Below are 15,209 nucleotides of genomic sequence, written 5' to 3' on the forward strand. Positions count from 1 at the left end.
ATAACCCTACCCTTAGACTGAAAAATCTTCTTATAAGCTGATTTTTCATAGTGCTTAGTTATGAGGTATGTTTTCGAATTCTGATATCCGGAGTTTTGATCTTTATACTCTGTTTTTTTCTTTATGAAGTTGATGATTCTGTCGGAAATTATCTATATGGTAATTCAATTTTAATGAGATAGAGCTAGCATGATTTATTACCCTCATAAGAAACTCATTATTCGAATAAGATTTTTTGTCAAGTTTCTTTTTCTTTGAATATGTATAACAAAGGTCACAAACTCTGTAACGTGTTATTTTTCTCGACTTTTCCCTGATGAGTTAGCTCGCCGGAGTCCAGGGATCGTTTGGGAAAACCGTGGTTGAATTTAAAAATAATAAATAGTAAATAAATAATATTCAAACGAAAATTAAATATAAATTTGCCTTCCTTTATTTCAAAATTTTTATAAGTGGTAAAAATGATTACAAAATAATAATAACAATATAGTTTATAATTGAACATTAATGTAAATAATGAATATTAATTAATAATTTACGCAGGGTCGTATACAGTAAAAAAATGAAAAGAAAAGGTTACTAGTACTGAATTTATCCGTTCACGGCATTATATTTACGGTTCCCGATCGCAAGGTACCAACTTGCTACGGTGCTGGGCCTGTTAGCTACGCAGGTAATCCCCCCCCCCCTTTCTTCCCAGCAAATCGTGGACTACTCCCAGCAAAACTAGTTCCCCCTCACACCGGTGACTCGACGTCGTCCGGTGGCCCTAAAAGCTACATCCAGGGACAAGCGGATCAAATCCTGCGAGCCCCACCTACTCGGTCCGTGATCACCTACAGTATTTTAGCAGAAGGCCAAAATACTGGGATATCTGGACAGCTTACCTCAATTTTACAACAGAAGTATAGCGGCAGAATGAAGATGAATATTCAGTTGAATTCAAATTCTGTTGAATATTTATCTTCTATGCTGGTTGGTCTAATACGGATTTTACATTAGTACTTAAAGGTTCAGGAATCCTTTGTACCAGTGGAAACAAACGAAACGATTTGTCCCTCTATCGGCGTCTCAGGTACTAGTAAGAATGTAAGAAAACGTATAAGTATTTTATTGACAACTCAAAGTGTTTTAAATTGGCTGTTTTTGATTCATAAGCTTACGAATGAATATGATAAAAGATACAGAATAATCCATTTTTCATGAAAAAGAATTAAATGGTCCAAAATAACTTAGACAAATAACCCTACGAATGGTTATACCATAAGGAAAGAAATAAATGATACAGAATAACTTAGAAAAAGAAGCCTACGAATGAATAGAATATAAGAAAATTAATAATCTCTTCCTTTTGAAAAGAATTTAATGATACGAAAATAATAAAATGATACGGAAAAAATATAGACGATACGAAAAACAAGCTAAGTCACAATAAGTTTCGGCGCAGTATAAATAACAGTTTACAAGAATTATAAAATAATAAAATAATTATTTCTCAAAAAAGAAAAATATATATATATATATATATATATATATATATATATATATATATATATATATATATATATATACATATATATATATAAGGATTGCTCTTAGAGCTTGACAAAATTATAGTTGATATATATATATATATTTTTTTTTTCACACACTATTTACAGGTTCTCCACAACTCCATTCCTTAGTTCTTTAATCATCGTAAAAATGTTAAATTTGTTGATTAGAAATAGTATTACTAGTACTACTAATGCATACAGAACATAAGTACCCCAATTTATAAGTTTTTCATAAGTAGTTTGTGTTCTTTCATGGTTGCCAATTTCTATCGCATCTCTACTGATTTCACTCAATTTATTGCCATATTTAGTTCAATCTTCTATTTTTACGGTACTACAACCGGGTAAAATCCATTAAATTTTTGCTCCGTTTATTATTTTATTTTCTACAGTGTCATCGCATATAATTTTTATGCTTTGTGGAGTTGGTGCTGCGTATAATAATCTATTATGACTTTTAAATTGTACCTAAATAGTTTCTTTTGTTGAAATCATTTTAATATCACAATCGTTTTTATTTATTTTCGTCGGTTCATTTACAATTTCGCTTAAGCACGTATCGTGCAATAGAATATAGTATTTAGGATGTATTGTTCTACAAAAATGATGTGATTTATGTTTTTTGCAAGTGTTAAGGAAGTGTCCGTCACTGGGTTTGTACAGTAATTTTTCATTACTTGTAAGAATGTAATAATCCGGATTTGATCTGTATGCTAACAAGTTACGTTTTATCAATTTTGGAGCTGGGATTGTTCTGTATGCTTTGTAATCCCGTAATCTCTAAAATAGGTATTTTAATAATGTAAACAAATCTATATTATATAACACTTATGGTAATTTGACTTACTTCTAAATATTCGAAATAGTTGCCATTCTGAATTACAATCGGTATTTCGATAGCTCCCCTTTCGATTCTAATTAACCTTATTGAACTAATGAGTGAATCTGATGTTAGTAATTGGAGATTTTTTTTTCGACCAAATTTTCCAAAAATTATTGCTCGAATAAACATACCAACATTCCTGTTAAACTCTAATAAAGCTAATTCTATCTCTAAACAAGTTTCTGTAATTAATGCATTTTTAGGTAGATTTTTTTTAAAATCTAGGTATTGTATTTGTCCTCATAGTCGATTTTTCAAAGAATTTTGTCATAACCTATTATAATTAGTTGAATGGAGTTCGAAAATACCATTCGTTGAAAAATTTATAAATGTATGTAATATAACAAAATTTTAAGGACACGATTGCAGCTACAATTCTTATCAGATCGTAATGAAATTTTTCACACTTATTCTATGGGCGATTATTACGGTGAAATTCGAAGATGGGATAAATCGGTCAATTAGTTTAGACGTTATGGCTGTTTTAAATTTCGATGATTTTTTGAAAAAATTAGTTTTTATCCACTTTCATATTCATATAATTTTAAAACTAATACTCATAGACAACTTTTGTAAAAAGCATCTGAAAGCTTGTCTAATAAGCTTTAATTTATGACCTTAAGGTTTATGTTTTGTCCAATTCTTTCAATAATTTGATAGCTTTGTAAATTTTTATGGAATCAAAAAATGATGAAAATATGGTTTTTGTTCTACATAACTTAAGCATTTCCCATTATAATCCAATTTCGCCAGTTGTATTTCAATGTAAACAAAATAACTTTAATTTCACAGCTATTTTTTATTTTAAAAGTATCTCTTTTATTGCTAATGATGTTTCAAATGTACCTGTATGCTCTATGATTGACATTTTTACTGTTTCATGATACTCTCAAAGCATCGAAAATTTTTTTTAATATAGAAACATGCATCTTAAATGGTTTCAAGTCTTAATAAATTATGCACTACACATTAAAATCTATTTCCATTAAATTTTTCTTGTCGCTAATAATATAATCTTTCAATTTGTTGGCACTGGAAGATAATATTTTTTTAATAGTAATAACGTTAGGTGATAGTAACTATCTAAAAATTAAAAAACATTGTAGACTATGAATATAGCAATACTTTATTTGCGAAAAGTTTATATTGGTATATTATCTCTACAATGTTGTGACAAATGAATTATCTGAAGTTCGCCGAAAAATTTTATACCATGACTACACACTAACATGTATCACAAGATATTTATGTACGAAATGAACTTATTCGATAGATTAAGTGAGAAATCTAACTTCCATTTTGTCTGCCAAATGGTCTTTTTTAAAATTGTTTCCTCTTTTTCTGCTAATATTTGAATATTTTCATCAATACTTTGGAAACTCGAATTTATTTGAGCTAGCTTGTTATTATTATCTTTTGAAGATTGTTCAGTTTTTTGAAGTCAGTTGTAAAATACACTACTGGGAAAAATTAAAGAATCAAAAAAAAATTCCAAATTTTTGGGTGATTTTCAACAGACCGTAACTTCGAGAGAAATGGTCGTACAAGAGATAAAAAAAAGGAAATTGTAGCTTCAAGTATTTACTTTTTGGAATAGAACTTTAAAATTTTCTGGCGTCAGCGGTTTTTGAGTAATCTTACAAAAACCAGCGACAAAAAAATTTTCAAATTTTTTTATTTGTTTTTTTTTGGTCTACGGGCGTGGAAAAAATTTTTTCTCGCCTCCGGGCGGAAATCCTCAACTTTTGTCCCGCGGTTTAAAACGAAGTTGCCGCTTTCCGCCACCGTCGACGAGAAAAATAGTATACACTTCTCGGGAAGTACATAAGAAAGCCTTAGATCACATGTTTGTTGACCTTGGCTTCGCCTCGGCCAACAATTACATGTGATCTGAGACATTACTTACTTTACTTCCCTAGGTGTATAATATACTATTTCCGCTTGACTACTATAAGGATCAGAAACCTTCGTTATTCAGCTTTAATTTAATTTGTTATGGACCTTGATATGTCCACTTCTCGCCGAGATATCGGTCTTCAAATGGAAAAGTATCCTTTTGTCTTTGATTATCGATATCTCAGAAACCAATGATCGCACAGAAAGTTAATGGTGGATTTCAATAACTTGAATAAATTTCCTTTAACGATTAGCCATTGCTTACTCGAAAAATAATTTCTTTCTATCATCACATGAATTTAAAAATGCAACAAAAAAAGGGTTTTTGGGGGTTTTTTGGAAAATCAAGCGCTGAAACGAAAATATTGTGGAAATCGATAATAATGAGTGTGCACTTTACAGTTTAATATGCCCACAAAACCCTACAAAGAGCCAGACTGATCCAATCAGCCGTTTATTTGATTCACTCTATCAAATTTTCGAAAAAATTAAAGGATCACCTTTTTCGCTCTGAAAAGATTATAATTTCTAACAAAATAAGAAAAAAAAGTTTTTTATGAGCTGGATACACATTTTTATTGCAGACAGTGCTTAAATTTAAAAAAAAATATGAAAAAAAAAAAAGAAAAAAATTCTATCTTTTGTTAAAGATTATATCGATAATCAAAGACAAAAGGATACTTTCCCATTTGAAGACCGATATCTCGGCGAGAAGTGGACGTATCAAGGTCCATAACAAATGAAATTAAAGCTGAATAACAAAGGTTTCTGATCCTTATAGTGGTCTAGCGGAAAAATTTTTTTTCACGCCCGTAGACCAAAAAAAAAAACATTAAAAAAATTTTTTTGTCGCTGGTTTTTCTAAGATTACTCAAAAACCGCTGACGCTACAAAATTTTAAAGTCCTAATCCAAAAAGTAGATACTTGGAGCTACAATTTCCTTTTTTTTATCTCTTGTACGGCCATTTCTCTCGAAGTTACGGCCTGTTAAACATCACCCAAAAATTTGGAATTTTTTTTTGATTCTTAAATTTTTCTAACAGTGTTTATGTTTGATTTCTAAATAGTTTTCCAATTTTTTTATTATCTTTATGAACTGCATCTATTTCTTAATTGTAATAAGTCGCATCATCTTCGCTGATAGTTCCAAAAAGTATTTTACTTATTTTTTCAACAAAATCAAATACACCACGTTTTTGTCGGATTAAATTAGGAACGCCTATTGCTGAAGAAAGCTTGTACTTATCTTGTCTAATGGTATCGAACTGACTGTATAATATTTTAACTAAACCTGTTCCGCTGCAGTTTTTGGAGCAGTGATAATCTACAAAGTTAAGGCTTTTTAAGATTTCTGACTCTTCAACCGTTAACTCATCCAAATTGAAATATGAGACAATATTGTATGTTTCGTGAAAGAATCTGATTTCTCCCAAGAACTCTCTATAAATGTTTGGCAAAATAGAGAATTCTGTTTCTTCGTAGTTTTTGGCCTTAATTCGAATATTGATTAGAAGGATCCTGAAACAAATTAACTTTAGCAAATTTAAGTTTATTAATATGCACAATAATATGTCTGTTAGTTTTTTCTATTTTTTAATTGACATCTGAAGTCTTGTCTATTATTTTATATGGTCCTTGGTATTGTAAGCCCAGCGCGTGACTTTTTTCGTTGGCGGTACTTTTCGTTCTTAACCATACAAGATCTCCAGACTTCAAACTTCTGAGGGCTAATCATTCTATCATATCTATCTTCAGTTCTTTGTTTACTTTCAGCTAGGATTTTTCTGTATTCGTTTAAATTTCTTGTTAATTTTCCTTTGAAGTCATTCAAATACTCAATATAAGGAGCATTCTCATTTTTCTTTACTGATGACACATCTTTAGCATTTTCTCCGAGGACTAATTCACATAGTGTGAACCCAGTGCTTTCATGTTTCGACTTATTGTAGTATAAGTTCGCGAAATGTAGGTACTCATCCCAATTGTCAGCATTTTCGCTACTGAAGTGACGCAAAAAGTTTTTATGACTTGATGCCTTCTTTCTAAGCTTTCATTGCTTTCTGGATGAAATCTTGTGGTTCTAATTCGTTTGATTCCTAAAAATTTCTCAAAGTTCTTTATCAATTTACGGGTAAAATTAGTTCCCTTGTCAGATAAAATATTATCTAGTATACCAAAGTAGCTCACATAATGTTTTAAGAACTTATCGATTATGTTCACAGCTGTAGCGTCTTGTATCGGTATTCCTACGAAGAATTTGGTAATTTGATCCTGTTTTGACAATATATATTTATTGCGATTTTGTGTTAACGGAAGAGGTCCGCAAATGTCCATCGCAATTTTCCCATTAAATTTTCTTAGTGTATCCTTTATAAACATTGGCATTTTTGTCGGGTGTCGACTAATTTTATTCCTTAGACACGTCGCACAGTTTTTGACGTAATTTTAAACATCTTTCCGTAGTGTTTTCCAATAGTATTTTTCTGAGATTCGATAATATGTCGTTTTTATTTCTCTATAGCCTGCTGTAAGACTAGTATGATTCTCTTGTAATACTTTTCCTCGGTCTTCCTGCTTTAGTATCATTCTTCTATCATGTAAATAAACTTTAGTATTACAATATTCAAAGTGTCCACGGCAAACCTTCTCGACTATTTGACTGGGGGGGGGTCTACTTAATTGAACACATTCATTGTGGTCGACATGGAGTTCTTTTATTTCTTCAGCTACAACTCAATATTTTAATTCAGCAATTATGTTGTCTAAAGCTTCTACTGTTGTATTATGGCTAATTTTTATGATGATATGTAACTCTTGAGTGTCTTCCTCAGAGTAAACTTCAAGAGGTTGAAGATTATCACCTTTAAAGAATGATATATCCACGCTACCCTCGAGTATATGCGTATTAGTAAGAATAAGCTGTTTTCCTAATTTAATTTTTTCTTCTAGTTCTAATTGATTTTCTGGTGGTTGTTTTTCTGAATTGCTTTGATTTCTTGTACATAGTTTTTTATTTTGTTTTTCTTCGTTTTCTATTCTTTTTCTTTTCATATTCTGCTGGCTTTTCTTATTTGACTGTCTAGTTTCAGTAGCTAAATTTCTTTGTTTCATAGGTCCTGGTTGTAATGGATCACTGAGTTTTTTTTTTCATATTTGGTTGCTCAGCACGTCCGTTCTGGTATATAATAACAGGATTTCTCGATAGGGCATCGGCGTTTGTATTAAGAATTCCTTTTCTGTAATTGATTTCATACTTGTAATCTTCTCGGGTTATTCTCCATCTTGCCAGCCGTGAATGGGGATTTTTCAAATGCATCACCCAAATTAATAGTCTATGATCAATTGTAATTTTAAATTTGCGACCATATAGATATGGACGGAAATATTTTACACACCATACTACTGCTAACAATTCTTTTTCCGTGGTTGAGTAATTTTTTTCTGCCTTTTTCAGTGTCCTACTGGTGTAGGCTATTGTATGATTTTTTCCTTCTTTATATTGTGATAAAATTCCACCTAATGCAACACCTGACGCGTCTGTTGTCAATGTAAATTCTTTTGAAAAATCTGGAAATATTAGTTTTGGTTCACTGCATAATTCTTATTTTAATGTGATAAATGCTTTTTCTTGGTCTGGTCCCTAATGCCAGGGAACATCTTTCTTTCATGATTCCGTTAACGCTTTAGATTTTCTACTGTAATCTTTAATGAATTTTCGATAATAGCCAGAGAGTCCTAAAAATTCTTTGATATTCTTTACATTCATTAGTCGTGGAAATCCCATGATACTTCTAACTTTTTCTGGATTAGGTATAACTCCTTTTTCTGTAATTAAATGACCAAGATATTGTAGTTCAGGTTTTAGGTACTTACATTTATTAGGTTGTAGTTTTAGGTTTGTTTCCCTCATCCTTTGTAAGAAGGTGCGTAAATTCGAGTTGTGTTCTTTCAGTGTATCGCCGTATAAGACGACATTGTCGAGATGTACCAAGCAATTTTCACCAATCAATCTATAACGTTCTTTACTATTTCACGCGTCCCACGGCGGAGTGTGGTTGGCGCTCAATAGCCGTTATGGCTCTCCGTACGTCGAAAAATGAAAATAAAATAAACCCAGAAAACAAATGTCCCACCTGGAGATATCCTAAATCTCCCTGGACTGGCTGCTCTGCTCAGGCTGGGTTAGAAAACCTAGTTGAGCGCCAGTTCATGTGCCCCAGGAACAAAATTTACTCAAAATTACACAACGGAGAAAATGAAAATGAAAATAAAATAAATAACAGGATAGCGATTTCAGATTTAGGAATAAGGATAGCAAGAAAGATAGCAGTAATTAAAATAATAAAATTAAATAAATACCGGGTTGATGACCATTTGTTTTGATTATCCATTAATTAATAAAATAAGCAGTTCAATATATAACGCATACTCACAAAAAAAATGCTCAAAAAGATAATAGTAAATCACTTACAAAAATAATAATAATAGTATGCGCATATAAAATTCAAATAATAACAATTCTGCGTAAGCATTAAATGTGTTGACAAAAAGAAGTATATTTGTGAATAATTAATAGTTGACTCGCATATGGACATAAGCCAAAAGAAATAGCTAAATTATTTCCAGTAACAAATTCCCAGTAAATTCCACTGGTGAATTTACGGTATTCCAAAATAATATTGTTTTGGACACAAATAATAAAATAAATATCACCTATTGGGTATGTTCAGTCAGGAGTTTGATTAATTTAAATCAAGCTTCGTGCATTTCCGCTCGGTTCGGAAGAAGCCGAGCTCGCTACTGACTGAAGGTCAGAATAGTGCCGGGTCACTCGCTATTTGGGCCCGGCACATACAATTTCTAACTCAGGATCGTGTCAAGACGTCCTGAGAACCCGCTACAAGCTGACCAATCACAAAATTCGTTTTATATTGGTCAGCCTATCAGAGAGCTCGCTATCAACTGATACCTGTTGGCGCGCTTTTAAGCCAATAGGAAAATTCGTTATATGCAGCAAAGCTGCCACGTCGACACCAAGCTTCTCGACGATTCAACGACACTACCATTATTCATTCTACAACTATCTGTCTAACCGCTTCGCTCAGAGTTTCTACAACGTGTCTTTGCTACTTGCAACCTCGTGCTTGAACCGCTTCGCTTATTATTCTTATGTAATATTAAATCAAATCGCTACGCTAAATTATCCTCAATATTTAGACAGTACATCAAGGCTGCTATTTATTGAGAATAAATAAATTGTTCTTGTGACAATAATTAATTGTTAATTAATTATCATTGAATTAACCGCTACTGACCGCGTGTCAATTTTATACATGACTAAAATCATTGAGTTGCATTCGCTATCGCGTATAAATTATCTAGTCGCATTCGCTCTTGTATATAATTCTCATAATTTTAAGGTGTAAATCAGTGTAAATAAATCTATAATTTATTTGGTAATAAAATCTGTGTAATTTTTAATTGTTTAAGTAACCTCGCCTAAACCAGATCCATTAGTTTATTCGCTCATTTTACAGGGTATAATACTTATGACGTATTTATACCTTGATCACTCTCACGTGATAATTCAATTATAACTTGATGATTCAGACTCAAATTAAATATAATAATAATTCAAATTAACAACAATTAATAACTCAGATTAATAATACTCAATACGCAACGTTAATAATAATTCACAATCAATATCCAGTTAACTAATAATTAATGACTCAAATTATTAATAATTCATAAATGATACTCAAATAGATAATAATTTATAAATAATACTCAAATAAATAATAATTTATAACTCAAATTATTGTTAATCAATACGCAAATTACTAATGTTTCATACCTCGGATTAGTAATAATTCATAAAATAATAATTAATAACACTGCACAATTCAAAGTACTATATATGTGTACTATATATATATATGTCGTAATATCGAAACCCAGCCGCATATGATTGTCACCACGTGACATAAAATAATAATAATAGCAAAATATGTTCCCTCAAATAACTATTCGCTGTTTAAATAATAATAAATATTTGTGATTAAAATTTAATTATCCACTGGGCTCGATTATTACTAATTTCCATTCATATGCTTGTAATCAAAGTATAATAATAATAACAAATAAGATCGTCAACTACGGGATATTCCCACCCTTGCAAATGGCCACCAACGCGGGAAAGCAAACTTACACGCCAATGAATTTACCAAAGGTACTTACGGTCGTCATCGTAGTATAACTTGCGTATCGGTTCCATTGGATCCGCAATAAAATGAAACTATTTTCAACTCGAGTTGCACTTTATTTAACTCAATATTCTATTGGTATAGATCTCAGAAAACTCAAATGGCGTTTTACAATAATGTTACAGGCTTTGCTACAGCAACACACCCTGCTCGTACAATTGTTTATCCACGTCTGACCATGGCAACACGTGAGTTCCATGCCGGCACCTCGACCGGCCATATTTTATATCTGCATCTCAGTTTAACCCACTGGAGAACTATCTCTGTCGCATGTTAATTCCAAATACTACCAACGACAACGTACCCGATGTCAAGTGTGTAACTTCGCTAATTCCCGACGTCAAATGCCCAATTACTCCTTATATTAATAATTAACAGTAATTTCAATTGCCAAACCAATTAATAATGTGTGCATAATAGTTATAAATTTCATTTATAATATAATAAATTTGTTGCTGACAACTGTTGCGTCGCCGCGCATGCGCCGACCAGCCACAATAACTACAAGCATATAAATAAAAATGAATAATTATCTCCCAGCCTCATGAAGTATACCTGTAACATCAACCTGATCAGTAATTTTTGCTGACTTCAGCGCAGTTTTCACCTAATAAATTAATTAAGTACAAGCAGTGTAATAATAAAAATAAAATCTTATATACAAACAAAATAATCATAAAATTAATGAGAGACGTGTGAGCAGCGTGTGCTGCCATCTGTTGCTCACCGACCTAATGTGAGACTGCCGCGATATTCAAATATCGTGACAAATCCTCTCAAGATATCATCCACGGTCCTCTAGAATGTAGCAGGGCTGTTTTTTACGCCAAATGGCATCCTTACGAACTCGTAATGGCCATGTTGTTGCTCAATGATGTTTTTGGGCTGTCTTTTCTCCGCATCGGAATCTGATGGAACCCACTAGCTAAATCAAAGGCTAAAAATAGCGAGCATTACCAAGTTGGTCTAATCTCTCTAATATATGGTATAGGGTACGTATCTGTGCGTCTGTCCATTTAACTTACGGTAATCGACCACAATTTTCCATTTCTGTTTATCTGAAGCATCTGTTTTTTTTTTTTTTTGGACTACCCAGAGCGGTAAGTTGTACCGTGAATTTGATTCCCGAATGATTTTTATAGACGACTCGCGATATTTCTTCTTCCTTTCTGGTCTCTAAAGCTAAATTCTGAGCTTCTCTAATCATTGACGGTTTTCCGGCTTTGACAAATAATTTAATACTTAAGCGAAGACTTCGCACATACTGAGATAAACCTTGCTTTTCATCCTTTTTTAAACTTAAATTTCGGTTTTTGGTAGTAAAATCTGGATTGTTGTTAATTGCTCTATTGATATTTAAATGACACTCGTTAAATCGTTTATTATAAGTTAGTACATTATCGTAATTTTGCTGACACTGACTTCTGTCGAGAATGGCGACGTCGTATGATTTACATTCTCCGAAGTTATTACGAAGTACTTGAAATATATCATCGGATGACCGAATATCATGCCCGTTAATTGTTTTTCATGATTGTCGAACTATTCTTTTAGTTATCGCTAGTCGAATGAATGTATTTTTTTGAGCTTCTGGTATTTCGTGAAGAACAGTTTTTACTTCAAAAATAAATGTTTCAACCGCAATATTAGTACCTTCAAATTTCGTATTTAGTTTGAGTTGCTATTTCAAATTCTTTATGTCAAGCGTAGACGAAACACTATTCTTCGCTGACAACGAGACGTTATCTTGCTGCTCAGATGACCGATCAGATTTATTTATTATTTCATGCAATGCAGCTATTTGTTCTTGCAAAGCTTTTTCCTAAAAAAATAGTGTTCTGATCGATTTAAAGAGGTTGGCATTATAATGGAAATAACTAGAAAACGATGCAGAATTTAAAAAAAAATTGTCCGTGATAATTTGTAGGAAACGTAATTGTCTAAAAAGATAAAGGAAAAGTAGAAAGATCTCGAAATTTACTTTAACTTGACTTTAAGCTCCAATAACTTTTGAACAGATGGATTTATGGGAAAATGATAAGTAAGTTTTTTTGTAGAGCGATAAATTCCCTACAAAAATGTATACTCGACTTATTCGTACAATGAGCCATTGTCGAGCTAAAAAATTGGTTTTTTCCATGTTATTTAAACGGGAAATCGGAAATCACGAAGCGCCACCTCTTAATATCAATATTATGAGCTTAAACTTTACCAGAATTTTTTTTTTCATTATCTTTAACGATATTTTCACGGTAACTGAAAAAAAAAAAAAAATTAGTTCTTATTTTTGGCCAAACCTAATACATACATACATTTTTAAACGAATGGTATTTGTCAACCCTGCTCAACCAATTATGATAGGTTATGACAACATTCCTAGTAAAATCGACAATGAGATCAAAGACATTAGCAGGATCTACCTACTGAGATATCTACCTACAAATTAGTGAAACATACTTGGTGTGTGCTACATAAGAAAGTTTAAAATATTTTCTAACTGTGACACAGATCTTAGTAGATTTTTACAAATATACGTAGATCTCAAAAAAGAGCAAACTAGATCTACATGGATCTACGTCAATCTAATTCATTTTTTTAGGGTAGCCTAATTATCATTACAATTATCATTATTACTATACATTGTAAGAAACAATGAACTGCGGTTCGTTCAAAGAGTTTAATATCATCTTAAATAAAGTTAAAGATATTTTGAAGATCTGTTGAAGCAACGAATAAACAAATTTTACATTCACCACTTTTCAAGTATTGCAAATAACATGTAACTGTATAAAAATTGTTGGTTAGATCATCGAGAATTTTAACATTCATTTTAGTTGTTTCTAACATACATGTATATAATTTTTTCGATGCAATCGACGCATGTGAAAATATATATATAACACATGCATAAGTGTAAAACGTCCGTTTTACAGACGATAGGATAATTTCGACAAATCCTATTTTACTGTGTAACTTACAGCAAAAATAACATATTTTTTTTTGTTTATGGCATGGGCCAAAAGTCAGCTCGTTTCGACTGGCTCTAAAGAGGCAAACATCGATGTAATTACCAAAGAAAGTATATTATGTGGCAAGAAATAAAACATGATTTTAAAATTTGTGCCATCTCAGCCCACTTTACCCTCGTCTGAAATATTTTCCTTTCATCTTCTTTCGTACAATATACAGTCGAGTCTCGTTATGAATCCGCATAAAGGGGTGTCGGGGAATATCATTCTAAGAATTTGTGTACCCCCACTCTGTCAGCGCAGGCGACAGTCGTGAGTTGAACTTCCCCTACTTTTTAAGCGTGTGAGTGTGTACGTGATTGTTTCCAGTATCTCGTTATGAGTCCGTTTGACTTGAGTGTTATGTTTCTCATAGTAATACAGCTATACAGTGTCTTGCTTATAAACAAATAATAGGACTAATATGATAAATAAACTCTTAATTTCTTTTCATGAATATACGGTCTCATATCGAGACTCTAAAATTAATTTTTTTTTCACGTTGTGGAGGGGGAAGGTCTTCCGTGGAAATCCTGGTTCACGGGCTCATAACGAGCGGACTCATAACGAGACTCGACTGTATCACGACTTATTTATCGAATACTAAAATTTTTTAATGAATTTCAGGATAACCCTGCTAAGTTTCATGCATCAACGAACGATGTAAAAGTAATTTATCAGACAAGTGCAAATAATGGAGGCAGCGGGTGGGTCATTAACTTTATAGGAGTTGAACATTGTAAGTTTTACACTATTTGTGCATTACTTGATCATTAACTAACAAGTCATAGAAATTTAATATATTGGGATTCTTATGTCTTTAGCATATACTGACGACGGAACTGATGGAGCATTCGTAGACACACGATATTATGATTAAATTTTTCTACAATAACGAATAAATAATCAGCAAATTGAGATTAAAACTATGTAAATAATTTATGAAACCTCTGCAATAAAACTGAATTATTAAAAAAAAAAAAACATGAATATATCTTATTATTGTAAGAATTCAGGACCTTAATTGTAATCAGTAAATAAATAACGAAGTGTCTGTTTCGACTCTACCGTATACGGTTTCGTACCGTACAGGCTGAAACCGTAGACGGTGGCACATTGTACCGACACAAGCCGTATACAGTTCTGCACCATATGGTCTCAAAACGTATCCGGTCCTACGGCGTACGTACAAAAACTCTCAGAAAGCCATTGACATTTCACATTCTTATTTATGTGTGCTATCCATGCAAAATATATGACGTAAGTAAATCACAAATGCACACACACACACACACGCACATACACACACACACTTGCACAAGGTTAAACAACATTTTTTCGTGTTAAGGCGGTGTTACATGTTTACCCAGCTATTGGCGTTTTGATACGAGGGCAAAATATTCCCGAAAAAATATCCTTAGACAAAATATTCTTGGGATCAAACAATATTGCAATTTTCTAAAAAATTCCTTTATTTTTAATCATTTCTTAACTTGTACTAGTGATTTTAATCACAAGAATTTTTAAAAAAGTATTAGTTGAATTTTCTTTAAAAAGATAGTACAGTACTATTGCAAGTGCATGAGTTTATATATTTTA

The 15,209-nt window shown here is 32.0% G+C and overlaps 1 protein-coding gene across 2 annotated transcripts in view; it reads left to right on the forward strand.

The window, feature by feature from the left end:
- The window catches only part of LOC103577995 (cubilin-like), a 318,246-nt gene extending 303,670 nt beyond the window's left edge, over nucleotides 1–14,576 (forward strand). For both annotated transcript variants that reach the window (XM_053741631.1, XM_053741632.1), the window contains exons 47-48: nucleotides 14,238–14,349; nucleotides 14,435–14,576. In XM_053741631.1, the coding sequence (XP_053597606.1) occupies nucleotides 14,238–14,349; nucleotides 14,435–14,490 (168 nt within the window). In that variant the 3' untranslated portion in view covers nucleotides 14,491–14,576. The remainder of the gene's footprint in view (nucleotides 1–14,237; nucleotides 14,350–14,434) is intronic.
- The last annotated feature ends 633 nt before the right edge of the window (nucleotides 14,577–15,209 follow it).

The sequence above is a fragment of the Microplitis demolitor genome, chromosome 8, assembly GCF_026212275.2.
Source record: "Microplitis demolitor isolate Queensland-Clemson2020A chromosome 8, iyMicDemo2.1a, whole genome shotgun sequence".
Lineage (NCBI taxonomy): Eukaryota > Metazoa > Arthropoda > Insecta > Hymenoptera > Braconidae > Microplitis > Microplitis demolitor.